Source organism: Pseudomicrostroma glucosiphilum (genome assembly GCF_003144135.1).
Source record: "Pseudomicrostroma glucosiphilum strain MCA 4718 unplaced genomic scaffold BCV69scaffold_13, whole genome shotgun sequence".
NCBI lineage: Eukaryota > Fungi > Basidiomycota > Exobasidiomycetes > Microstromatales > Microstromataceae > Microstroma > Microstroma glucosiphilum.
In genome coordinates, this window is record NW_020289925.1 from 533,531 (window position 1) to 555,031 (window position 21,501).

Genomic DNA, 21,501 nt, shown 5'->3' on the forward strand with positions numbered 1-21,501 from the left:
TAGCAGTAGCAGTGACCATAATAATCTCCAGGGGGCGGCGTGGCTGCGAGCGGGGCGGGGCGTCGAGGCTGAGTGGAGCCGCCGCCGTGGCTGAGGCTGAGGGACACAACCGCGCGCCTCTCCCAGCCAGTCCATCGAGGGAAATGGAACTGGCCCATGCGCTCCATCGAGGACAACGCGAGGATGACGCGAAGAAGTCACCACCCACCCGCGACTTGGTAGCCAAGCCTGACCGCCATCACCGTTCAAATACCTGGACAATTACCGCAGCTACGTCTACACTCATCTCGGGTCCCTTGCATGCTCTTGTACCTGTTCACTAGGTGAGTATGCATCCCTCAACACCTCTCCAAAACTTCTCTTCTGCGCTTGGCTGACATCCGCACCCTCCTCTCTGTGTTCAGATCCCCCGTTCTCCCTCTTCGACACACCCTCAGCGTCATGTCGTCTCCGCGGTCGTCTCCCTCCGCTTCTGCAGCAGGCACAAAAAGAAGTGCCTCGCCATCGCTAGCCGCAGCTCCAGCTGCCACCTTCTATTCCGCCGGGCCACAAGCTTCACCCAATGCTAAACGCCCCAAGCTTGCAGAGGATGACAAGGCAGAGCAGGCAGAGAAGACGGACCAGGATGCCGACGAAGTCAAGGGTACCGCCGCATCAGCTTCCAAAGACAGCCTTGCTCCACCTCCTCGGCGTCCCCTGGAAACGGCCGACTCCTTCGATGACCTAGACGGAGAGGCGGAAGCTCTGATAGCAGCAGCAGAGGCAGCCGAGAACCTCGACGCTCGTCCAGCAGCCCCGGCCAAGAATGGTACATCCAGCTCCACGGCAGCGAAACCGCCAGCATTTCCCACTACCTCCTCCTCATCATCCACTACCTCTTCAAATGACCCATTCGCCCTGGAGCGCTCCACAATGGATCCCCTCTGGTTCTCCCGCCTAGAGCCCGAGATGCACAAACCTACCTTCCGTTCCCTCAAGAATTTCCTAGAAGCAGAAAAGAAGCAAAGACAGACGGTGTACCCACCTGAGAAGCTCATACATAATTGGAGTAGGCTGACGCCATTGGATAAGGTCAAGGTGGTCGTGGTGGGGCAGGACCCTTATCACGGACCGGGGCAGGCGTGCGGTGAGTGGAGTTGGGAGAAAGGTGGAGAGGGTCTATGCAATCACTGAGCACACAACACTCAATTTCTACTACTTGCCTCTGATGTGTACAGGGATGTCCTTCTCTGTGCCCAAAGGTGTGCCGGTGCCAGGCAGTCTGAAGAACATCTACAAGGAGCTCTCCGACGAGTATCCGGGCAAATTTATTGCTCCCAAGCACGGGTGAGTACACAGCAGGTCTGTCCGCCCTCTTCTGAAGGCTATTTTGACATTCACTGATACCTTTGATCTTACCTCGGCCGCACCAGCAACCTGGAGTCATGGGCCTCCCAAGGCGTACTCCTCCTCAATGCCTCCCTCACAGTCCGTGCTGGGCAAGCCGCCTCGCACCATGGCAAAGGCTGGGAGCCCTTTACGAAAGCCATACTTCAGCTCGTCAAGGACGAAGCCCTACGAGGGACAGGGAGTGGTGGTGGAGGAGGAGGAGCAGCTGCAACAGGAAGTGGCGGAGGAGCATCAGCGCAGAGCTCCAAGCTGATGGGAATGTTCAAGAAGCAGGGTGCGAAGCTGGAGGAGCCTCCTGCCAAGCCCAAGCCCAAGGAGGGGAACGAAAAGCCGGAGAAGGAGACGAAGGAGATGGCTTCGGGCGAGGCACCAGCGGGGGCGGTGGCGGCGGGGGCATCTTCTAGCAGTAAGGGGGTGGTGTTCCTCGCATGGGGTCTACCGGCCGCAAAGACACTTGCGGAAGCTGGGATCACAGAGGTGAGTCGAGACTGGAATCGATTCGAGCTGGTGGACCTCTTGCTCCTTGCTCTGTCTCACTGACCATGCCTCCCGCTTTCTCTCTCTCTCTCTCTCCTCTTTTCCTGAACAGAAAACCTCATCCAACATCCTCCTGCTCAAATCTCCACACCCCTCCCCTCTCTCTGCCCACCGGGGTTTCCTAGGGAATGGGCATTTCAAAAAGGCAAATGACTGGCTTGAAGCGCCGGGAAGGTATGGCAAGGGGGGCGGGATCCAGTGGGAAAAGCTATAGCTACAGTCCAGTGAGGGGCAGGGAGAAAGACGATAGGACTCCGGACATCCTCGATGTATTACTGTACTTGCACCCGCAGCACTAGCAGCAGCAGCATTTTCAGCGACTGTGACTTCGCTTCTTTTACATCTAGATGAGCTTATTCTCGATCCTCCTCTCCTCACGCAGCTTGCTCAACTGCTCCAGCACCACATCCACCTTGACCGTCTCGTCATTTCTAACCTTTTCTCCCACCTGATCACGATTCCTAACATTGACACTGTTGGTTTCCATCTCGGTGGCTCCCACGACAAAGATGAAGTTCCACTGGGCAATTTCGGCATTTCGAATCTTCTTGTTGAGCGTGTCTGGTCCTTGGTCCACTTCAACGTAGAAGCCCTTTGACCAAAGGAGATCCTTGAGGGATTGAGCGTACTCGTACACTCCCGGAATAGCAATTGGAACGATCATTACCTGGCGGGGGGAGACCCAGAAGGGCCATTTACCGGCAAAGTGCTCGGTGAGAATGGCAATGAAGCGCTCTAGAGAACCCAGGACGGCCCGGTGGATCATGACCGGACGCTCGAAGTCTGCCGAGGCGGGAGTGGCAGAGGGACCGGTGCTGGCCTGAGTGGTGGTGACCGATGTGCCCGTGGCGGGCAACTGAGCTCCTGCAAATTCGCCAGCGCCAATGCCTGCAGGAACGGCAGCTGAAGCAGAAGCGTCCTCGCCGGCAGCCCTGCCACCCGTAGGCTTCCTGAACTGCAGCCCGAACCTCTGAGGAAGCTGGAAATCCAGCTGGATGGTGGCACATTGGAATTGCCTCTTCATCGCGTCGGAAATGGTAATGTCGATCTTTGGGCCGTAGAAAGCACCATCTCCGGGATTCATTTCCCACCTGCCGGGCATAAACTTGTTCAGAGCAGACTCGAGGCGCTGAAGAATGGCAAACATTCCTTAGAGGATCAGTAGATGTGTCGTGCTTCTCGCTACGCTCTCGTACGCTCTCACCTGCTCGGCTAGGTCCCATGTCTCAATGTCTCCCAAGAACTTCTCTGGCCTGGTGCTCAGCTCCAGCTTGAAGTCGAAGCCGAACTTGCCATACACGGAATCGAGGAAATCGAAAGCTGCGGTGACCTCGTCTTCAATCTGCGATGCCATGCAGAAGATGTGAGCATCGTCTTGCACAAATCTCCTAACCCGGGTCAATCCACTGAGGGCTCCGCTAGCTTCGTTGCGATGGATGACGCCAAATTCGGCATATCGAAGAGGAAGCTCTTTGTAGGTCCTCTCACGCGCGCCAAACATGAGACAGTGACCTGGGCAATTCATAGGCTTCAGACCGAAGGTCTCCTTCTCCACAGCCAATGAGAACATGCCGTCCTTGTAGTTGGCCGAGTGGCCGGAGGTTTCCCACAGCTTGGAGTTGAACATGTTGGGAGAGATGACTTCATCGAAGCCTCGCTGACGGTACTCTGACTGCGTGGTGACAATGGCGAGATAGACGACGGATCGCAAAGGTGAATGACCACTCGGCCTGTAGGCGAACCGTCATCCCCGAAACTCACCCTGATGAATTCGGTCAAAGTGTTGTAAATTCTGGTACCATGCGGTAGCCAGAAGCAACAGCCCGGGCTAAACTCATTGAAAAGGAACAATTCTTGGTCCTTACCAATCCTCCGGTGGTCTCGCTTGGCAGCCTCGAGAAGAAATTGCTTGTACTCTGTCATCTGCTTTTTATCGGGGAAAGAGATACCGTAGAGGCGCTGCAAAGAATCATTGGCCTGGTTACCCAGGAAATAGGAAGCCGAAGCCTTCATCACAGACATTGCCTTGATTCTACCAGTATTGACGATGTGAGGGCCTACACAAAGGTCGATCATTGGTCCACATCGGTATACTGTGGTAGATGTACCATCTGGAATCTTGGAGGAAATGATATGCTGCTTGTACTTGTTGTATTTGAACATCTCGAGCAGATCTGCCTTGGGCACGACGAGGCGGTCGAAGCTCTGCTTCTCCTTGATCACCGAATTGATGAGCGTTTCGAGGGGGATGTAATCGTCCGGTGTGACGTTGCTTGGAAAGAACAGGCGAGGATGGACCACGGAATCAGCTTTGTACTAGTACTCGCACCAGACTTGGGCGAGGAGATACTCACTGTCCTTCACTCTTGCCCATTGCCATCTCATAGAAGAAGCCATCTTCTGTAGGAGGACCGATGCACAAATGACAGCCAAAGTGACGCTCTGCTGCCTCGCCCAAGACGTGAGCGGAGGAATGCCAGAAGACCCTCTTTCCCTCTGGCGTCTCAAAGTCGAAGAATTCGAGCTTGCAGCTCTTCTCGAGGGGGCGGGGCAGATCCCACAGAGCATCGTCCACCTTCGAGATGACCACTCTTTCCGAGAGGGACTTTGAGATCTCACGAGCTACATCAAAGGGGGAGGTCTCCCATGCGGTACCTGTGCGCGAGGAGCCATCTGGTAGGGTAATTGTGATCTCCTCGCGAGACTTCGACGCTCTCTCAGCGTCTTGCTCTGCTTTAAGCTTGTCGAAGATGCGCATACGATGCTCGAAGAAGTCCGGCACTGGTGTCATCTGGTAGCCAAGAGGAGCAGCATATGCGCTGCTGGTCAGTATATACGCTCAAGAGCTCATTGTCAAAGTATGCTCACTTCGAGAGGCCTCGATCCCTCGCCTGCTGCGCCGCCGGCTTTCTGCTTCTTTTCCTTCTTTGCCTGTTGTGCCTTTGGCTGCTTCTGTGCTGCATCCTGAGGCTTCTGCTGCTCCTGGTTGATGGCGAGCTGTTGTGCTCCATCGGTGACCTCCTGAAGCGGGTTACCACCCGATGGAGCCGTGGTGGAGGCTGGGTGGGTCATGTTGGAAGATGTGATCAAGGATGGAAGACGTAAAGGAAGCTGGAAAGGGGTGATACGGGCGAAGCTGTCTAACGGGTGCGAGTCACAGTGACTGACTCGAGAAAGGGCAGCCAGGCACCGCGCCTTGCGTGCCGCGCACAGCAGGCTAAGCATCACCTCTCAATGGAAAGCGCATACTCGGACAGCCTTCCCTGCCATACCGCACACAGTCCCACTGGATGGTGTGATCAGTAGAGGCTGCTAGGGAACGATGCAGCACGCCGATGGAGGACCGGAAGAGGAGACTATACTGCTTTTCCCCGCGTCCATTGCCCTGTCTCGCCCCTCCTGGCCGCACACCATGCACCATTGAGCTAGACCGTGGGCACCTTTTCTTGCGTCCGCTTGTTCCCGATGAGACCTGAACCCCATTGCTTCATGATCATTCTGTCGCATGGCGTATCTGACAAAGTGGCTACGACATTGCACCTTCTTCTAGACCCGTCTGCGCTGGTGGAGGTGGGTAGACTGGCCCGAGGGAGGTGTAGAAGGGGGGGCTGGACCCGCGCTGGACCCAGACCAGACCGGAATCGGGGCAATAGAGTCACCACTGCCTTCACAGCCCGGTAGATCAACACTTGCACACACAGCATACATGGATCTGCATCTCATCCAATCTTTACCACCATCATCACCACCACCAGCCATGACCTCTGCTACACACGGGTAATGCTCCGTAACGAGCAATGCAGTGGTCTATTGTCGCTCTTCAGCTCGCCTTCTGCCCCACTGATGCGTAATTCGTATTTCGTGTCCACACCTCGCTGCTCTGCAACAATCCGCCTCGATGGTTTCATCTTTTGGGCGACCTCACTATGGCCCGCTCTCTTCGATGGCCAAGCTCACCAGCTGAAGGGGCAGACACACAAGGGTATGGTCTGAATGACCAGCAGTCATGCCCTGCCCCTTAGCTAGCGTAGCGAGACTTGCCATGCCCTCTCGTCGTCACGGATTGCCAGCTTCGCTCCTTGACAAGACCACTGGAGTCGTCAGCAAGCTCTACTTGGTGCATGACCGTCAAAGTCTACGCGACTGGACTTTCAAGCCCCCTCAGGCAGGGAACGCAACACAGAAAGTAGAGCCACTGGGACCGGTCCAGGCTCAGGCGCATTGTTGGCGAGGCAGACGCGAGGAGGAGTGAAAGACAGTCGAGGGTACTCCCCTCCAGAAGCCGCCATGGCAACTCCGTTTGAGCTGAAGCGGCTGCGTATCCGAGCCATGGGCGCTGAGCACGGCAGCTGCGAGTACACTGCTACCACGCCCCTCGGAAAGGCGTGAGTAAAGGGTCCCATTGGGATTCACGCGGGGGGCAGACGCCTCTGCTCCTGTGCCTGGCCGCCCTGGACGCGCATACTGGCCCTGTGCCCAATCTACACGTCCCGCATCCACTCGTCGCCCCTCCCCCCACCCACCCCCCCACCCAACCCCCATCCGCCCATACCATCGTCCCCTATCCTACATCCTCTATACCAAGGCGAGCGCGGCGTCAACAGACCAACAACGTCTGCAATACCCCTTGCCGCTGTTGCGCACCCTCTCCGATAGCATTTCTGGCCTTGCAGCGTCCTTCCTCCGCCTCTACTCCCTGGCACGGGCCCTTTTCTCTGGACACGGTAGCGCGTCGAGTCTCCGCAAATCGACCCAAGTACCACCGGACTCCATACTCAGCGAACCCGCTCTGAACGTCACATCAGACTTTGCGACTCCAGTTAGCGGTGAAAGACTGCTTCATTGGCATCGTCCCTAGCTCATCGACACGCTGCTCATCGGGTCTTCCTCGCCCGTCAGTTACTCTAGGCGTCCCTTCAAGAACTTTCCTAGATAGCATCCGCACCACCACCACCATCATCATCATCAGCACCGCACTTCGACGCATCCGACATCGCTGATCCTTTACGGCATCACTCTTTCTTCCCGAGGTCCGCTTGACTGGCTCAGCTCGACGACTGCTCCCAAGCTCTCCTGTCAGTATCCCATTGCAGCCCTTTGATGGCTACGAGTAGTGGTCAGCCCCAGCATCCATCTCACAACGGGGGCTCGAGAGGCACAGCAGGGCCTAGTCTGATTGGTCAACAGTACAGCGTTGGAGCGGGAGATTCTGGCGGAGCATCAGCGTTCACTCCAAGGTCCGCGACGCCGGGGTCCTCATTTGGGGGAGGCGGAGGCAGACCGTCCAACCAACAAGTAGTAGGTGAGTACGGACGATCAGCGGGCCAGATTAGCGGTAGAGAGAAATGCTCAGCTGTTGCCTAGATCTCTGAACCCATCGCAGACAACATCACAAACGGACAGACACGCACTATGCCTCCGTACCCACAACGATATACTTCTCCACAGCCAGTCGATCGGACTGGCAGACCATCATCGCCAACGAAACGCAGTGGTCCGCAAAAGTATTCTGCGCCTGATCAGCGTGAGCGGTGGGCCAGCATTAGCCAGATGCAGAACCCCATTCAACAGCAGGGCCCAATGCCGCCGCAACTTGATGCTCGGTATTCTGGCAATGCCGATCAACAATACCCACCTTACGGACACGAACGAGGAGCAGGAGGATACTCTGCGGACGAGATGCCTCATGACGTTCAGTTTGATCCTGGCCATGGATTCCGAGACATGCCCTACGGCGGATACGACCAGGGCTTTGGCAATGCGGCTCACGGTCAGATGCCTTCGGGCAGCATGAGCCCGCGTAGCCTTATGCAGTACCACCAGCAACAACAGCAGCGAATTCAGCAACAACAGCATTACCGACAATCTCAGCAACAACCGCCTCTGTCCTCTCAGCACCTACAAGGGTCCCAATCTGTGCCAATGCCGGCCACCAACCTCGGATCGGGGCTGATGAGCAACTCTGGCCAGCCGGCAGAAGAGATTACCACCATTTTCATTGTCGGATTCCCTGACGATATGACCGAGCGGGAGTTCTCAAATATGTTCCTGTTTGCACGAGGCTTCGAGGCGTCAACATTAAAGGTCCCTGGCGGAGGTCCATTGCCCACGCCGGGCGGCGATGGCAGTCGGAGTGTAGGTAGGGGCGATGGCAGCGGAGGACCGGGTGGGCCCTATCAGGCCGTCATGCCTGGCGCGAATCACTTCGACCTGGCGTCCAATGGCGGCTGGGACGAGCACAGCCTGAACATGGCTTTGGGGCGACAGACGAATGATTCAAGCTTCGGTATGAACGCTCTCAATCTGGGCGACAACGGCGGCCGGGGTGGTCCCTCAAATGTAGCAGGCGCTGGCAAGATCAAACAGATCATTGGATTTGCCAAGTTCCGGAGCAGGGGAGAAGCGCTCGAAGCTCGCGATGCGCTCAATGGCAAGAAGATCGACAGCGAGAGGGGCTGCGTCCTCAAGACGGAGATGGCTAAGAAAAATTTGCACACCAAGCAAAGGCCCGTGCTGTCTGGCATTGGGCAAGGCCCGCCTGGTTCTGGAGATGGCGGAAACGCTTCGTATGGTGTAGAAGGTCCCCGCTCAGCCGGAGCAAGCGTTTCTTCTGCCTATCCTTCCTCATTCGCCTCCAACGGCGGACCAGGGTCCTTTGACGCATTTGCCCGAGCAGGCGGCCCACCTTCCTCAACATTGTCCGCGCTGAGCGGAATGATCTCACCTCAGGGTCAGAACGACCCTTTTGGAGCGGATTTCCTCAGGGGCACAGGGACAGGCAGTGGGATGAGTGCGAATGCTAGGTCTGGCAGTAGCGGCGACAGCAGCAGCACGGGTCCGAAAGGCAGCGGAGGAGAAGGTGCGAAGTGGTCTTCCATGGGACCTCTTGACTACTTCGGTCCTCCCGCTGAAGTAGAGTCGCAGCCTCAAGGTATGCAAGCTACTCGCCAAAGGCAGGCTACTCTCGAATCGAAGGCCGGTGGTTCGCCTGCCGTCACCATTCGACCCCACTCCCAATCCCAATCCTCGGTCAACCCTGGCCTCGGAAGCGGAAGTTCCGCGCCTCGCGGACCGGACTGGAGCGCAATTGGATCTCCTCCCAGCGCGGGTGGTGGAGGCCTGTTCGCGAGCGCGCGACCTTTTGCAAGCAGCAAAGACAGGCCAAGCGTCTCATCCACGGCGGCTCCATTCGTGCCTCAGACGACCTCTGCCTCTTCAGCAAAGAAGCCACAATCCGAGGAGGATTTTGGCCAGGGGGAGTCGACGATGAGCTCGACGACGAAGGAGAGCGAACGGGAGGGTGATAGCACTAGCAGCAAAGTAACATCTCCTAGTGACATGCCCACTCTCGCTCCTTCTTCTACCTCTCGATCTCCTCGAGGACCTGGCAATGCTTCGTCTGCCTTTGCTGCTCGATTTGGAAGCCTGCGTCTCGACTCCCCGAACACTATCACAAACCCATCTTCACCACCCAGAACGGAAGACTGCAATGACGGTGCTCAAAGCTCTTCCCCCAAACAGGTCGAAGAACAGTCCACTCGGTCCACTGTCGCGCCTGATGCATCAACTACCACGTCACCTACCTCGAGGGCCTCAAAGTCACCTACGATGCCCGATCTGCCTACCTCACCCACATCCCGTTCATTCTCAATTGATCAAAACCCACCCGGCAATACTCTCTTCGTCGGCAATCTCCCTGCTAGTGTCACCCCGTCTCTGTCTGCCTCCTTGGAGAAGCAGCTCCGCATCCGCTTCAGCTCACGCCTAGGCTATCGTCAGCTTTCGTATCGACTCAAGAACAACGGCCCTATGTGCTTTGTAGAGTTCGACACCGTGCAGAACGCTGCGCGGGCCTTGAGCGAAGTCAACGGCGACACGATGGATGGCATGGTCAAGAACGGGGGCTTGAGGCTGAGCTTCAGCAAAAATCCTCTGTTCAGAAAGGACAGTCACAGCACGGGGTCGTCGTCGACAAACAGTACATCGCCTCATTCGCCTGCCGAACAGACGCCGATCGGACAGGGGCTGTCCAGTCTTGGGAAAGCGGGGGAGAGTCTTGTGAGTGCTGCGACGTCCTGACGCTGGAGGGTCACCAATCAAGAAATTCGCGGGCGCTGAATTGGAGATGTCTTCCTCATGGGCTCCCTCAGCGCGATGATCCCCTGGATTCTGCAAACAATCTCGAAGACCTGTCCTACTCTCAAGGCTTCTCTGCAGGCTCATCCCACGGCCGTCTGCACGGTCTATTTGAAGGCCGCCAGCTGGGCCGCGAGAAGGGCTTTGAGATCTGGGATGAAGTTGGCTTTTACCAAGGGACTGCCAAATTCTGGAAAGGCGTCTTGATGACGAGCGGCGACAAGGCGACGCGAAAGGTGACCAAGCAACTTGGCCATATTGACGCTTTGGAACGCCTGATATCAGCTTTCCCTATGAAGAACAAGTCTGGGGAGGCACTGCCATCTGCGCCGCCTGGCTCTCTAGAGACAGTTGATGAAGGCGATGCGAGCGATGCAGGGGCCGCCGAGGACGCTTCAGAGCTTGCGGACGCTACCGACGAACAGCTTGCTCAGATGGATATGGCTACTTTACTAGAAAGAATCAGGGCCAGGTACAAGCTGATGTGTGCCTCACTTGGCATACCTGCCAAGGGAACAGCCGAAGAAGTGTCTCAATCTGCCTCCGCGGCTGCGTCCAAGACGACGGCCACGATTGCTGGTAGAACCGTCGACACTACACAGCTTCGCTTCTAGGGAAGGGGTGGATACACCAACCAAGATCGCCACATGCACGTTTTTCAAATCTCAAGCGCTACTTTGGCCACAGATACCCCCGTTCCTTTTTCTTTCTCTCGACGTCTTCCTCTATATAGAATCCTTTCTCTTGCTTCATCTTCATATACAGCACTGCGACTTACGCAACACAGATCACACAATGTACATGCGATATTCCTTTGTCTTGGCCTTCTATTTCTCTATCACATATGCGGCATACTCTCCTTCGTTTCATCATGCAATCCGCAACATACCTCTCCGTCGTCATCGCCATTCCCCACATTTCTTTTCACGTTCAATGCATTGTTGCCTTCTCCGTCCCGTGCATTTGTCGATGTATTGGTGCTGACGCTCCTGCCGTCGTCGGCTGCTTGGTCAAAGGTGTCGATCTGTCGATCCGAGACAACAAGGCCCAACTCGAAGTGTCGGTCGCCTGCTCACATCGACGCACATCGCGCTTCAGCCACTGTTCTTTCCCCTTGGTAGAGATGACGAACATTATAACTTTCAACAATTTCAGGACAATGAACACTATAACATACAAGGACTAGTACACAGAGAGATGCAACGCAACAGAACAGAGACGCTTCTTGGGCACCACCACCTCTTCACTTGTCACCGTCCTCTCGCTCCAATTCCGTACCCTCTACCTGGCCATCAGCGACCTGTTGGGCGTCGGATCTGTAGAGAGGAACGGACATGGCCACCATGAGAACGCCAGGAAGTGCGAGTACACAGAGCCCAAAGTTGATTCCGAGAGTGATGGAGAGATTCTTGACCTTTGAGTTCAGACCGTAGGAGACGGCCTGACCTGCGGCTTCGACTGCTCGGAAGAGACCTCCCTGACGAGCATTGGCTGTGACGTCTGAAGACCAGCAGGAGATGAGCCAGTAGATGTAGGTCTGACACATGTAGCCGGTGAGCTGAAGGATGTAGTAGGGAAGGTAAGCATTGGCCCATCCTGAAGAGGTCCAGTCGAGTGAGCCAGTGGGGTGCTTGCTGTAGATGGACTGGTTGATGGTGATCCAGATGAAGGCGGCGAGGGTGGGAAGCATCACAACCGCCAAGCCGATCTGCGCCCTCCTGCGCTGGTTGATGCGCTGCATGTCCAGCAACTGACCGAGGAGGAAGACGACGACGATGACGCCCAGAGGGACCAAGAGGGTGGACAAGCTTCGAGCTCGGACAGAAAAGTGAGTGGAAAGGTAGGTGCCCAGCACACCACCGTAGAAGTACGAGTAAAAGAAGTAGACGCCTAGCAGTAGGTTTCTCTTCATCATCATGGCCTGACCCAGGAGCTTGAATTCCTCGGCCCACGACAGCTTTGGCGCGAGCTTGACTCCAGCTCCGTTCGTCTTCCTGACCCTGTTGGCGGGGGAGATGAGGAAAGAAATGGGGAAACCCAAGCACTCGATGATGAGGAAGATGAGGTACGTCGAGAGACTGACACTGCCAGCCTTGGCATTGTGGATGTTGCGAGAGAGGTTGATGGATCCTCCGACGAGCTGGCCCAGATTGCGAGACATGACCCAGATGGCCAGGTATCTAGAACATGGTAGGGAGGAATGTTTCGTCAGTTCAAGATCACACACTCTTACTGGCGCTGCGCCCCTTCTACTCACAGTCCTCTCTTCTGCTCCTCAGGATAACTCAAGATGATGGCAGCCTCGGCGACGTACCAAGCACCGAATCCAAGACCGTAGATGGTCCTGCCCAGGACGAACCACCACTGCACCTTGTACTTCAAGTTGACGTAGTACGAGGAGCCATTGATGGAAAAGGTAGCTGCACCGAAGATGAGAAGAGTCCGGACACCAAGGCGGCTCGCGAGGGGACCACCGAAAAGAGAGACAGCAAAGACTGCCACGTACGAGGCGGCGGTAGCAGCGTCTATTCAGGCAAGTACGTGAGAGGAGGAAGTGGGTCAGTGCTAGATTCTGGGCCCAGCCGGGCTACTGACGCGGTGACTCACTGGCAGCCCAAGGAGTAGCATTACCTCCTCCACCCAGGTTCTGGACAGCGTCGGACATGGCTGGTCCACAGAAGGCGAGGGCAGAGACGACGAGGACCTGGAAGAGTGTTGAGCGGTAGAAGCCCTTCCAGCCTCGAGGCTGAGTGGATTGCACGGCGCCTTCCTCATTGGAGAGAGATGCGACGGTGACCTCGCCCTTGCCGTTGGATGGACCCATGTCTTCTGTCTTTGAGTTGAAGGACGCAGTGCGGCTCATCTTGGGTACTGGGGGGGCAGGGTAGGGTGGGGAAAAGGAGTGGGCTAGGGTGTTTGCTTGCGGAGGTGGGGGAGATGTATGAGTGCCTCGACGGAGGTGGTCTTATACAGCTCACTGGGTGGAATCGGTCAAGCGGTATCGGTATCTGTATCTGGGAGCTATCTCGGTGTGGGGCGAGGCCGGCATGGGTCAGATACGATGCAGGGAAGTGGAGGATGCCCCCACAGGTACGGGGCAAGCAAGGTTGCCTAGGTATACCTGAACCGCATCGCCATTGCATACAGCCCCGAGTAGCTCTGTTCCTTGCGGGAGGAACAACGCATCTCCGGATCTGTGGAGCGGGGTGCGTGTCTGACCGACCTTTGCCGTGGTCAGGCCGAAGCGAGATAAGGCGGTAAATGTCCTTGGCCGCACTGTCGTCTTCGTTGATCGGGGCTGCAAGGCTTCTTCTGGTCACGGGGCGCGGGAATGGCAGCGCTGCAGGGCGGGGAGCTGCCGGCTACTTGCTGGGCTGATAGATTAGATTTCCCTCGCCTTACGGCCCTGTACCACTGTGCCGCTTAAGTCTCGGGGCTGCCATGCAAGGGCTGTTATTTAGTGTGGCTTCCGTAGGCTCGGTAGCTCCCCGTGACCGCGACTTTCATTCTCGGGGCTGTCCTCTCGGCATCGTCAAGAGCAAACACTCCTAGCAGCCCCGTAACAAGCGATAGCTCGCTCAGCTCAAGTCAGCCGAAGTCTCCGTCAGGAACCGATTGCGATCGCCCGTTGCAAGTGTCCGTCACATCCCGTCTGCAAATTTCGGGGCTGTCATCCCAATCTCCTGAAGAACAACCACCCCTAGCAGCCCCGCAGCAGGACACTGATCGCTCCAAGCAGGTCAAACGAGATCTCCGACGGGACCGATAACGCTCGCTATCGTGGCCCCGCACAGCGCACGGGCTTATCAAGACGTACCGATCGCCTGTTGAGCAGTATTGCGGGCCGCAATTGCATTACGCCTTGGTGCCTGATCAAGTGTGATCGATACCGTACGAGGTTGTGATAAGGCGCTCGGCCACTCCCCCTTTTGGCCGTTGTAGATGTCAAGCTTATCGTCCTAACCATCAACTTCATCGCTACACACAACATGACACCTACGATTCAAGTCCCGGTGCCGAATCGCACTCAGCCCTTTTGGCTACAGGAGAGGCATGCCCTCACTGACCACGTCGCAGCACAAGAGGTACCCACAGAAGCAGACATCGTCATTGTAGGATCAGGGATCTCAGGGGCGACTTGCGCACACTACCTGTACAAGGAATTGCAGAAAAGGGGATCCTCAAGCCGACAGCTGAAAGTGGTGTTGCTGGAAGCCGATGCGTTGTGTGAGGGAGCTACAGCCAGAAATGGTGAGGTATGGATGCCAAGTGGAGCGACGGTTCCACAGCACCACTGATTTTACTGTTTTTCTCCTGCCACATCTGTCTCAGGCGGCCATTGCAAACCTCTGGCTTTCCTAGGTTTCCGAGCAGATGCCAAGAGACACGGCACCAAGGCAGCTAATGATGCTCTGGTGTTCGAAGCTTCGCATCTCGCACGCTATACCTCCATTGTCCAAGAAGAGTCACTCGACTGTGACCTTTACGCCACTCGGGCGTTTGACATCTTCTTTGATGCGGAGGACGCAGAGCAGGGCAGACTAGACTACGAGGCTAGGAAAGAGCTCTTCCCGCAAGCAATGCAGGATGCCGACATTCGAGCGGTGTATGATCGGGAGGAGCTTTGCCGCTTGAGTGGAGTGAAGGGAGGTCTGTGGGGAGCCCATTATCCGGCTGGTCATCTGTGGCCGTACAAGTTCTGCACACAGCGTGAGTAGTTGAGTAGAATGGAGATCGATGAAGGGTCGACCGATACTGACAATGCATCTGATGATGCTCCCAGTGATTGAGAAGCAAATACAGAGAGGGCTCCAGCTCTACACGCATACGCCGGTTCAGTCAATCGAAAGCCCCAGTTCAGGCGTACATCTCGTGCATACCCCTAGAGGTACGATCCAGGCCAAGTCCATCATCATCACAACCAATGGCTACACAGCCCATCTCCTCCCTGAGCTGGCAGAGAAGATCATCCCGGTCCGAGGTACAGTCTGCAGCATCACGCCTGCTCCCTCGCACCAGCTTGGCTCCTCGCCAGGTCCATTCCGCTACACATACGGCATGCGTAAGAGGGCCGGCGAGTCAGACTACCTCATCCCTCGTCAGGGTCGTGGCTTGTCTGGCGTTGGTGACCAAAGCATCATCCTCGGTGGGGCCAAGGGGGTCTTCCTGGCCAAGACGGAGGAGTGGTACAACAACGTAAGGGAGGACCAGCTGATTTCCGGAACAAGGGAGTATTTCGAAAAGTTCATGAGCCACAGGTTTGATGGCTGGAGCCAAGGACACCAAAGCATCGACCGCATTTGGACGGGAAGTGAGTGCTTTTGTTCAGATGGAAAGATATGAAGGAGCGAGTCACTGACACGATGCCCTCTGTTTATTTCCGTCTCTGTTAGTCCTCGGATACTCCACCGATCTGCTTCCATTCATAGGTGCACTCCCTACTCGTCCAGAGGGCATCTTCCTCTCAGCAGGCTTTACGGGCCACGGCATGCCCCGTATCCCCGGGTGTTCCGCGGCTATCGTCAAGCTTGCATTGGCTCACTTCGAGGGCAGACAGCTAGCCTCTGCACAAGCAGCGTTCGAGGAAGTGCTTCCCGCGCCGTACCTCCTGACGCAGAAGAGATTGGACGAAAAGGAAAATCTCATTCTTGGGTATATGGGCCACCAAGGCGGCCAAGAGGCAGAAATGACCCCCGCGGAAGAGGGGACCGCTCGTGCACACTTGTAATCTCATTTCCAACTAGAAGTTTTCTTTCGTGCTTGTATCCGTTCGCTGTGACTCTGTGCCAATGCTTCATATTGCAGATCAACTATTAACAATGCAGCGTACAGTATGGCCCCTGCTAGTAATTGCCTCACTTTCCACCCCACTTTTCGACGATGCCGTTGCCCAGGCTGACCAAGTCCGGCACCACCAAGTCCATCTTCCCATAGAGCATCTCGCAGGGGTAGCCTTCGTAAGCGGTGCAGTAGGCGGTCTCGTAGCCGGCGGAACGCGCAGCAGCTACGTCCCATGCGTGGCTCGCTAGAAGAGGCGGATGAGGAGAGGGCGAAGGGCGAGCTTGTCAGTCATCGGCTGCGTGGTGGGAAGCTCAGAGACGGAATGCTCGCCACTCACCTGCAAAGATGTTCACGTCGGCGTCTGCCTTCTCCATGGCAAATTTGTAGACAGCTGCTTCCGGCTTGCCCACCCCCACCTCATCGGCGCTCAGAATCCTTTCTGTAGGCATTTCGATGCCAGCCCGGTCGAAATAGCCCTTGACACGGTCCACGTTTGCATCTGTGCAGCAGTAGACTTCGAAGCCGCCTTTCCTCAGGATGTCCATCATCTCAGCGAGTCCTTCGCGCGGACGGAGCTCCTTGTATTCGGCCAGAATGAACTTCATGTCCTCTTCTGAACAGACGCTCTCGGGGTCCGGAACTCCAGCCTGGTACAGCAGGCGGGTGAATGAATGCCGCATGATCTCAATGAATTGCTTGTACTGGTGGATCAGAGAGAGGTAGGTGTAGTCGCGTTCTGTCGAGGTGATCCAAGAGTACATCAGGAGTTGTGGAGAAATGCCCGCCTTCTCTAGCTTGGGACCAAGGCGGGTCTTGAGTGCATCACGACCATTGTCGTAGGTGACTAGAGAGTAGGCAATGATTGTGCAGCGTAAGTGTCAGAAAGTTTCCCAGATCTTCCAAAGAGTCGAGACGCTGTACTCACAGCAAGTGCCCACAACATCGACTGTGGGCGGGCAAAGGAAGATGGAGAGGAAGAGGCTTTCAGCGTTGGTATCGCAGCGCGAATCTCAGCTCAAGGTACTCACATACTACAGCCTTGACCATTGTGAGAATGTGTTGGTTCTGAGACGTTGAGGAAAAGCAATAAGGAAGAGATGTGTGGGGAGTAGGTCAGGCAAGGCAGGCTTTTGAGCGAGTCACCATGATTCTCCTGACCTTCCTCCTCGGCTATCACCGCTGCCAATTCCAAAGGCTCCTGATCCGAGCGCGAAGATGCAGCATTGGAGCCCCGCCCGCGTGCCTGCAGCCCCGGAAAGTTGCCGTCGGTGCTTATCGTGGGGGCCAAGACTGGCAGCGGGCAATGGCCGGCTGTTTGACCTCTGAGGCCAGCCCCGAGCAGCCCCGATCAAGGATACGCACAGAGGACAGCTCCCTGAGCTCCCGAGGGCGATAGCAACGTGATAACGGCAAAGCACTGGGGATGCCAGACATGCTCGGAGATTGTTGTCGTTGTAAGAGTTCCGATACGGGGCTGTGGAGTGCAATTCGGAGTGCCGGAGGGCCAAGACAAAACTTGCGGCCATTCAACTCCTCATAAGAATGTCAGGAGCTCGCTACGAATCCCAGCTGGCAGCAGAAGTTTGTCCAATCGAGTCTACACCATTTCAATGCTGCGAGCTACGTTGCCCTCTGCCACCAACCTTTCGGCCGCCACTCGACCCCTCGCCTCACACACAGCCTACCGCCGTCTAGCAACAATGGCTCCTTCCATTGCTTCAACTGAGCCTCCGCTCAAAGACCTTCTCTCGACACCTCCTCCTCCGGTACTCAAGAAGCCCTCTCCAGTACCTTCTGCAACCGCAACAACACAGCGCTACCAGGCGACCGCAGAGAAGCACATCACCTCCGCAGTGGGTCGTCTACGAAACCATGTTTTCGCCTCGGGCAGTGGACTGCAGGTCCAAACCACTGATGGGCGCCAGCTGCTCGACTTCACTTCGGGCATTGGAGTCACCTCTCTCGGTCACGCGCACCCCGTGGTGACAGCTGCCATCGTGGAACAGGCCTCCTCGATCGTGCACGTGCAGTGCGGTATCGCCCTCTCGAAGCCCTACGTGGAATTGGTGGAGCAGCTGGTCACCATGATGCCTTCTCCCACGCTAGACTCCTTCTTCCTCTGGTCGTCAGGGTCAGAGGCTATTGAAGCAGCCATTAAGCTTGCCCGCACGAAGACGCGCAGGAACAACATCATTGTCATGCAGGGAGGCTACCATGGGCGGACAGCAGGCGCAGCAGCCCTCACAAGGTCCAAGACCAGCTTCTTTGCCGGCACGGGCCCGCTGATGCCTTGCGTCTACACGACGGCTTTTCCTTACTGGCATGCTCTAGGTTTGCCACAAGATACGCCAGAGGAGGAGCTCGTGCGCATGGCTGTGCATCAACTGGAGCAGACTTTGGCTCAGCAGTCTGCGCCCAGCGACACAGCTGCCATCTTCGTAGAGCCTGTCATCGGTGAAGGCGGATACGTGCCCGCACCCCCTGCCTTCCTCCGTGCGCTGCGTGAGACTTGCTCGAAACACGGCATTCTCCTGGTCGTCGATGAGATTCAGACCGGCTTCGGACGCACAGGAGCCAACTTTGCAATTGAGTACGCAAAGGACGTGGTGCCCGATATCATGACCTTTGCCAAGGGCTTTGCGAACGGGATGCCCCTTTCAGGAGTGGTCACGCGCAAGGAAATTATGGAGTGTATGCCTGCTGGCTCACTCGGTGGCACATACGCAGGTAATGCTGTTGCATGCGCCGCAGCGCTCGCTACAACGAAGTATATGGTGGAGATGGACGTGCTCGGCAACGTGCGGCGGAGGGGAGAGCAGCTCGCCCAAGGGTTGAGGGACATTGCTGCTGACACGCAGAATGGAGGCAGCATCATCGCTGAGGTTCGCGGTACTGGAGTGAGTAGCGCTGCCCATGTTGGAGGCGCAGCCAGAATACTGACCGAATTTGCCCCTTCTGGCCACTCTTCATAGCTCATGCTAGCTGTTGAATTCCAGAGCCCCTCATCGTCAAATCCTACACTCCCTGCAAACCTGAACAAGTTGGTGCAGGACGAGTGCTATGACCGAAACTTGCTGGTCCTCACGACCTCCATCTACCCTGTACTGCGCCTCATTCCCGCACTGATCCTCACCGAGGCAGATGTGAACGTGGCTCTGAGGGTCATCAAGGAGGCGGTCAAAGCCGTGGCTCGCAAGGCCGGCATGTGAGCGCGCTACATAGCGACGCCAACAATACTTTTAGCTTTCATTTCGCCACATTACCATAATACATTGCATAGACGAGAGACTTGTGACAACGATGATCCGTAGGCGTTCAACTTTGAACTTCGAGGTCTAAGCGTCCAGATCGAGCTACGCACCCCTTCCGCTCACTCCACCGCCTTCTCGGTTTGCGCCCTCTCTTCTCCGACTCCCTTGACCTGACCGACCACGTGTCCATTCTTGTCAACGTTGAGTCCTACGTGACGGATAACGCTCCAGGCTGGAAGCAGACAGAGGCCATAGAAGCCAAAGTTGAGACCTGCCACAGCATCCATGCGCCAAGATGTCGCGTTGATCCCATACGACAGGGCCTGGCCCGCCGACTCGACACCCCTCACGATGGACGCGAGCCTGACTAGCTCGGGCGAATTCTCAGGGGAGAGGGCGGACATCACCCAGTAGGTATACTCGTACATCATGTTGAAGCCCAGCACTTGCACAATGAACAGCGCAAAGTGGCGGGCAAATGGCCCTTGACTGGACCAGTCAAAAGGCTCAGCGGGCGGGTTGCGATGGAGCTCATTGAGGATGACAACAGAGTAGATCCACCAGGCTCCTTGGAGTATGTAGACAAGCAGAAACGCGCTGGTCCCACGACGGTTGATGCTCACCTTCTTCCAATCGAGGAAGAAGCCAAGGAGGTAATTACCAATGACTGCTACGATGGCCGAGAGGAAGGAGCCTAAAGCGCGAGAGCGTACTGAAAAATATTCGGAATTGTAAGTGAAGATCAGGCTTTCACTGAATGTCGTCTGCCAGATCATAGGCAATAGAAGAAGGACTTCACGCTTTGTGATCAGTCTCCAGACGGCGATGCACTCGGAGCGTACGGAACCCGTGAGGTTCATCTTGACAGGGGTGCGATCGCGACGCTGTACTTGATGCGGCTTGGAGATGAGTAGCGCGATAAAGGGCGCCAGACATTGCAGCACCACAAACACAATGAAAGTGTTTGGCGCAAGACTGCCAGCCTCGTTGTTGTTGACATTCAGCCCAAGGTTGATGGCTCCTCCGACGAGTTGTCCCATGACTCGGAACATGAGCCAGTAGCTGATGTACTTTCCCTTGCGATCAGTCTCCGGGTACGAAAGAATCACAGCTCCCTCGGTGGACCAAAAGAAACCAGCCGAAATACCACAGGCGGCTGCGCCGACAAGTACGAGCCAGGTGACCGCGCCGTCGGTCTTCGAGGACAGATAGAGACCGGCGGCATAGATGCTGTAGCCAGAAGTACCGATTGCGAGAGCGATGGGGACATTGACAAGATTGATGAGCGATGAGGTCAGGTATGAGGTGACGATCATCAAGCAGAATGTCATTGCATTGGCAGCATTGACCGTCTAACGCAGAAGCAACAGTATGCCGGACGGTAAGTATAGTGTCCGTGCACGGGGATCCCCGGGCCATTTTCTCTCGAGACTCACTGCAGCGGAAGACTGTCCACCACCTCCAGTGGCACTCATAGCTCCCCAGATACCAGGACTGAGGAACGAACACACACCTAAGATGGTGGCCTGCGTGAAGGTGGCCCTCCACCATGAGCGCTTCCCCGTGTAGGCTGGGGTGAGGGCGAGGTCCTTGGCTTGGCCAGCATTGCCTTCCTCGGATCCGGAGGACGATGACGAGGACGGTAGCTGATGCTTGACGTCGTCGCCGAAGGGGGCGCCATCCTTTACGGAGGAGGACGAGCCGGGACGTTCAGCGGCAGAAGCGGCCTTGTCTACTGATGACATCCTACCGGTGCTGGATGTGGAGGCGGAAGCGGAAGCAGAAGAGTAAGACCAGGAGCGAGTCGTAGCTTCACAGGGAAGATGGTCGTGAAGTAAGTCGTGGGAGGGAGAGAAGGTAGAAGAGAGATAGCTTCTGTGATTGTCAACGTAGCCTCGGCTGTCCCGTGCTTCTTGTAGAAGATGGCTGGGCCAAGTGGCGCAAAGGCAGCTCTACATCTGCTACCGAAAAGCTCGATTTTTCAGCGGGAATGGCGTGCGCTGCTTGTCTCGCTTATACCTCCGTCAGTGCGTTCCTACGGCAGAGGACCCTCCCGCGACGACGCAGCAGCTTTTCCCACATCGCTCACTTCTTTGCTGTGCCGAGCCAAAGTATCTGCGTGCACGGTTCCTGAACCCTCGCGCCGAGATATGGTGACCCTGAAGCTTGTCTGGTCTGGTCGCAGGGAGTAGCACCTTGCCCGTCTTGGCACCTCGCTTCGAGTCCCGTAGGTCTGCTGACCCCACGAGGCGGCGGGGGCTGATTTTTGACACTTCTAGAAACAGCATAGCCCAGCATAGCACAGCACAGCACAGCACAGCACGACACCGTGAGAGCTTCACTTTGCTTTGTACTCACAATGCCTACCAGGAGGATCCCTCCTTCTTCGACATCGGTCTCCTAGCAG

At 56.3% G+C, this 21,501-nt stretch overlaps 9 protein-coding genes across 9 annotated transcripts; 5 read left to right on the forward strand and 4 right to left on the reverse strand.

The window, feature by feature from the left end:
• Window positions 1-222: 222 nt before the first annotated feature.
• On the forward strand, window positions 223-2,367 carry BCV69DRAFT_284671 (uracil-DNA glycosylase). The gene is made up of 5 exons (XM_025493125.1): window positions 223-323; window positions 405-1,126; window positions 1,218-1,326; window positions 1,413-1,866; window positions 1,979-2,367. Exons 1-5 carry the CDS (start codon window positions 301-303, stop codon window positions 2,138-2,140), a joined length of 1,470 nt encoding a protein of 489 aa, XP_025346232.1. The 5' UTR covers window positions 223-300; the 3' UTR covers window positions 2,141-2,367.
• BCV69DRAFT_284672 (threonyl-tRNA synthetase) lies at window positions 1,823-5,248 on the reverse strand. The gene is made up of 5 exons (XM_025493126.1): window positions 4,795-5,248; window positions 4,281-4,717; window positions 3,688-4,198; window positions 3,131-3,598; window positions 1,823-3,055 (listed from the first exon to the last, which is right to left on the reverse strand). Exons 1-5 carry the CDS (start codon window positions 5,149-5,151, stop codon window positions 2,270-2,272), a joined length of 2,559 nt encoding a protein of 852 aa, XP_025346233.1. The 5' UTR covers window positions 5,152-5,248; the 3' UTR covers window positions 1,823-2,269.
• A 1,847-nt stretch (window positions 5,249-7,095) lies between these two features.
• Window positions 7,096-10,137, forward strand: BCV69DRAFT_59829 (hypothetical protein). The gene is made up of 2 exons (XM_025495385.1): window positions 7,096-7,228; window positions 7,291-10,137. Exon 2 carries the CDS (start codon window positions 7,339-7,341, stop codon window positions 10,003-10,005), a length of 2,667 nt encoding a protein of 888 aa, XP_025346234.1. The 5' UTR covers window positions 7,096-7,228; window positions 7,291-7,338; the 3' UTR covers window positions 10,006-10,137.
• BCV69DRAFT_251773 (hypothetical protein) lies at window positions 10,080-10,676 on the forward strand (the record flags this gene model as incomplete). Its single annotated transcript, XM_025490446.1, has 1 exon — window positions 10,080-10,676. A coding segment is annotated over one exon (597 nt), but the record flags the coding sequence as incomplete, so codon positions are not given.
• A 503-nt stretch (window positions 10,677-11,179) lies between these two features.
• On the reverse strand, window positions 11,180-13,344 carry BCV69DRAFT_284673 (MFS general substrate transporter). Its single transcript, XM_025493127.1, has 3 exons — window positions 12,670-13,344; window positions 12,320-12,587; window positions 11,180-12,242 (listed from the first exon to the last, which is right to left on the reverse strand). The coding sequence occupies exons 1-3, from the start codon at window positions 12,923-12,925 to the stop codon at window positions 11,306-11,308; spliced, it is 1,461 nt and encodes a 486-aa protein (XP_025346236.1). The 5' UTR covers window positions 12,926-13,344; the 3' UTR covers window positions 11,180-11,305.
• Window positions 13,345-14,051: 707 nt separating this feature from the next.
• On the forward strand, window positions 14,052-15,790 carry BCV69DRAFT_251858 (FAD dependent oxidoreductase; the record flags this gene model as incomplete). Its single annotated transcript, XM_025490449.1, has 4 exons — window positions 14,052-14,313; window positions 14,395-14,772; window positions 14,846-15,373; window positions 15,456-15,790. The coding sequence occupies 4 exons, from the start codon at window positions 14,052-14,054 to the stop codon at window positions 15,788-15,790; spliced, it is 1,503 nt and encodes a 500-aa protein (XP_025346237.1).
• Window positions 15,791-15,841: 51 nt separating this feature from the next.
• Window positions 15,842-17,002, reverse strand: BCV69DRAFT_273089 (haloacid dehalogenase). The gene is made up of 4 exons (XM_025490998.1): window positions 16,872-17,002; window positions 16,769-16,789; window positions 16,181-16,687; window positions 15,842-16,087 (listed from the first exon to the last, which is right to left on the reverse strand). The coding sequence occupies exons 1-4, from the start codon at window positions 16,888-16,890 to the stop codon at window positions 15,918-15,920; spliced, it is 717 nt and encodes a 238-aa protein (XP_025346238.1). The 5' UTR covers window positions 16,891-17,002; the 3' UTR covers window positions 15,842-15,917.
• Window positions 17,003-17,543: 541 nt separating this feature from the next.
• Window positions 17,544-19,052, forward strand: BCV69DRAFT_273092 (putative ornithine-oxo-acid aminotransferase; the record flags this gene model as incomplete). Its single annotated transcript, XM_025490999.1, has 2 exons — window positions 17,544-18,740; window positions 18,816-19,052. 2 exons carry the CDS (start codon window positions 17,544-17,546, stop codon window positions 19,050-19,052), a joined length of 1,434 nt encoding a protein of 477 aa, XP_025346239.1.
• BCV69DRAFT_59928 (hypothetical protein) lies at window positions 19,020-20,978 on the reverse strand. The gene is made up of 2 exons (XM_025495386.1): window positions 20,531-20,978; window positions 19,020-20,446 (listed from the first exon to the last, which is right to left on the reverse strand). The coding sequence occupies exons 1-2, from the start codon at window positions 20,837-20,839 to the stop codon at window positions 19,214-19,216; spliced, it is 1,542 nt and encodes a 513-aa protein (XP_025346240.1). The 5' UTR covers window positions 20,840-20,978; the 3' UTR covers window positions 19,020-19,213.
• Between the last annotated feature and the right edge of the window lie 523 nt (window positions 20,979-21,501).

Excerpts from the sequence above, each read along its gene's own strand:
- BCV69DRAFT_273089 (XM_025490998.1), bottom strand. Across the intron at positions 16,688-16,768 it reads CGATGTTGTGGGCACTTGCT|TCACCTACGACAATGGTCGT; the intron begins GTGAGTACAGCG and ends CCTACTCTCTAG. Across the intron at positions 16,088-16,180 it reads CGACGTGAACATCTTTGCAG|CGAGCCACGCATGGGACGTA; the intron begins GTGAGTGGCGAG and ends CGCCTCTTCTAG.
- BCV69DRAFT_284673 (XM_025493127.1), bottom strand. The coding sequence starts at position 12,925 with ATGAGCCGCACTGCGTCCTTCAACTCAAAGACAGAAGACATGGGTCCA. Across the intron at positions 12,588-12,669 it reads TGCTACTCCTTGGGCTGCCA|ACGCTGCTACCGCCGCCTCG; the intron begins GTGAGTCACCGC and ends TTGCCTGAATAG. Across the intron at positions 12,243-12,319 it reads GAGGAGCAGAAGAGAGGACT|ATACCTGGCCATCTGGGTCA; the intron begins GTGAGTAGAAGG and ends ACCATGTTCTAG.
- BCV69DRAFT_59928 (XM_025495386.1), bottom strand. The coding sequence starts at position 20,839 with ATGTCATCAGTAGACAAGGCCGCTTCTGCCGCTGAACGTCCCGGCTCG. Across the intron at positions 20,447-20,530 it reads GTGGACAGTCTTCCGCTGCA|ACGGTCAATGCTGCCAATGC; the intron begins GTGAGTCTCGAG and ends CTTCTGCGTTAG.
- BCV69DRAFT_284672 (XM_025493126.1), bottom strand. The coding sequence starts at position 5,151 with ATGCTTAGCCTGCTGTGCGCGGCACGCAAGGCGCGGTGCCTGGCTGCC. Across the intron at positions 3,599-3,687 it reads CTTTGACCGAATTCATCAGG|TCAGAGTACCGTCAGCGAGG; the intron begins GTGAGTTTCGGG and ends GTCACCACGCAG. Across the intron at positions 3,056-3,130 it reads CATGGGACCTAGCCGAGCAG|CGCCTCGAGTCTGCTCTGAA; the intron begins GTGAGAGCGTAC and ends GCCATTCTTCAG.
- BCV69DRAFT_59829 (XM_025495385.1), top strand. The coding sequence starts at position 7,339 with ATGCCTCCGTACCCACAACGATATACTTCTCCACAGCCAGTCGATCGG.
- BCV69DRAFT_284671 (XM_025493125.1), top strand. The coding sequence starts at position 301 with ATGCTCTTGTACCTGTTCACTAG. Across the intron at positions 324-404 it reads CTCTTGTACCTGTTCACTAG|ATCCCCCGTTCTCCCTCTTC; the intron begins GTGAGTATGCAT and ends CTCTGTGTTCAG. Across the intron at positions 1,127-1,217 it reads CGGACCGGGGCAGGCGTGCG|GGATGTCCTTCTCTGTGCCC; the intron begins GTGAGTGGAGTT and ends TGATGTGTACAG.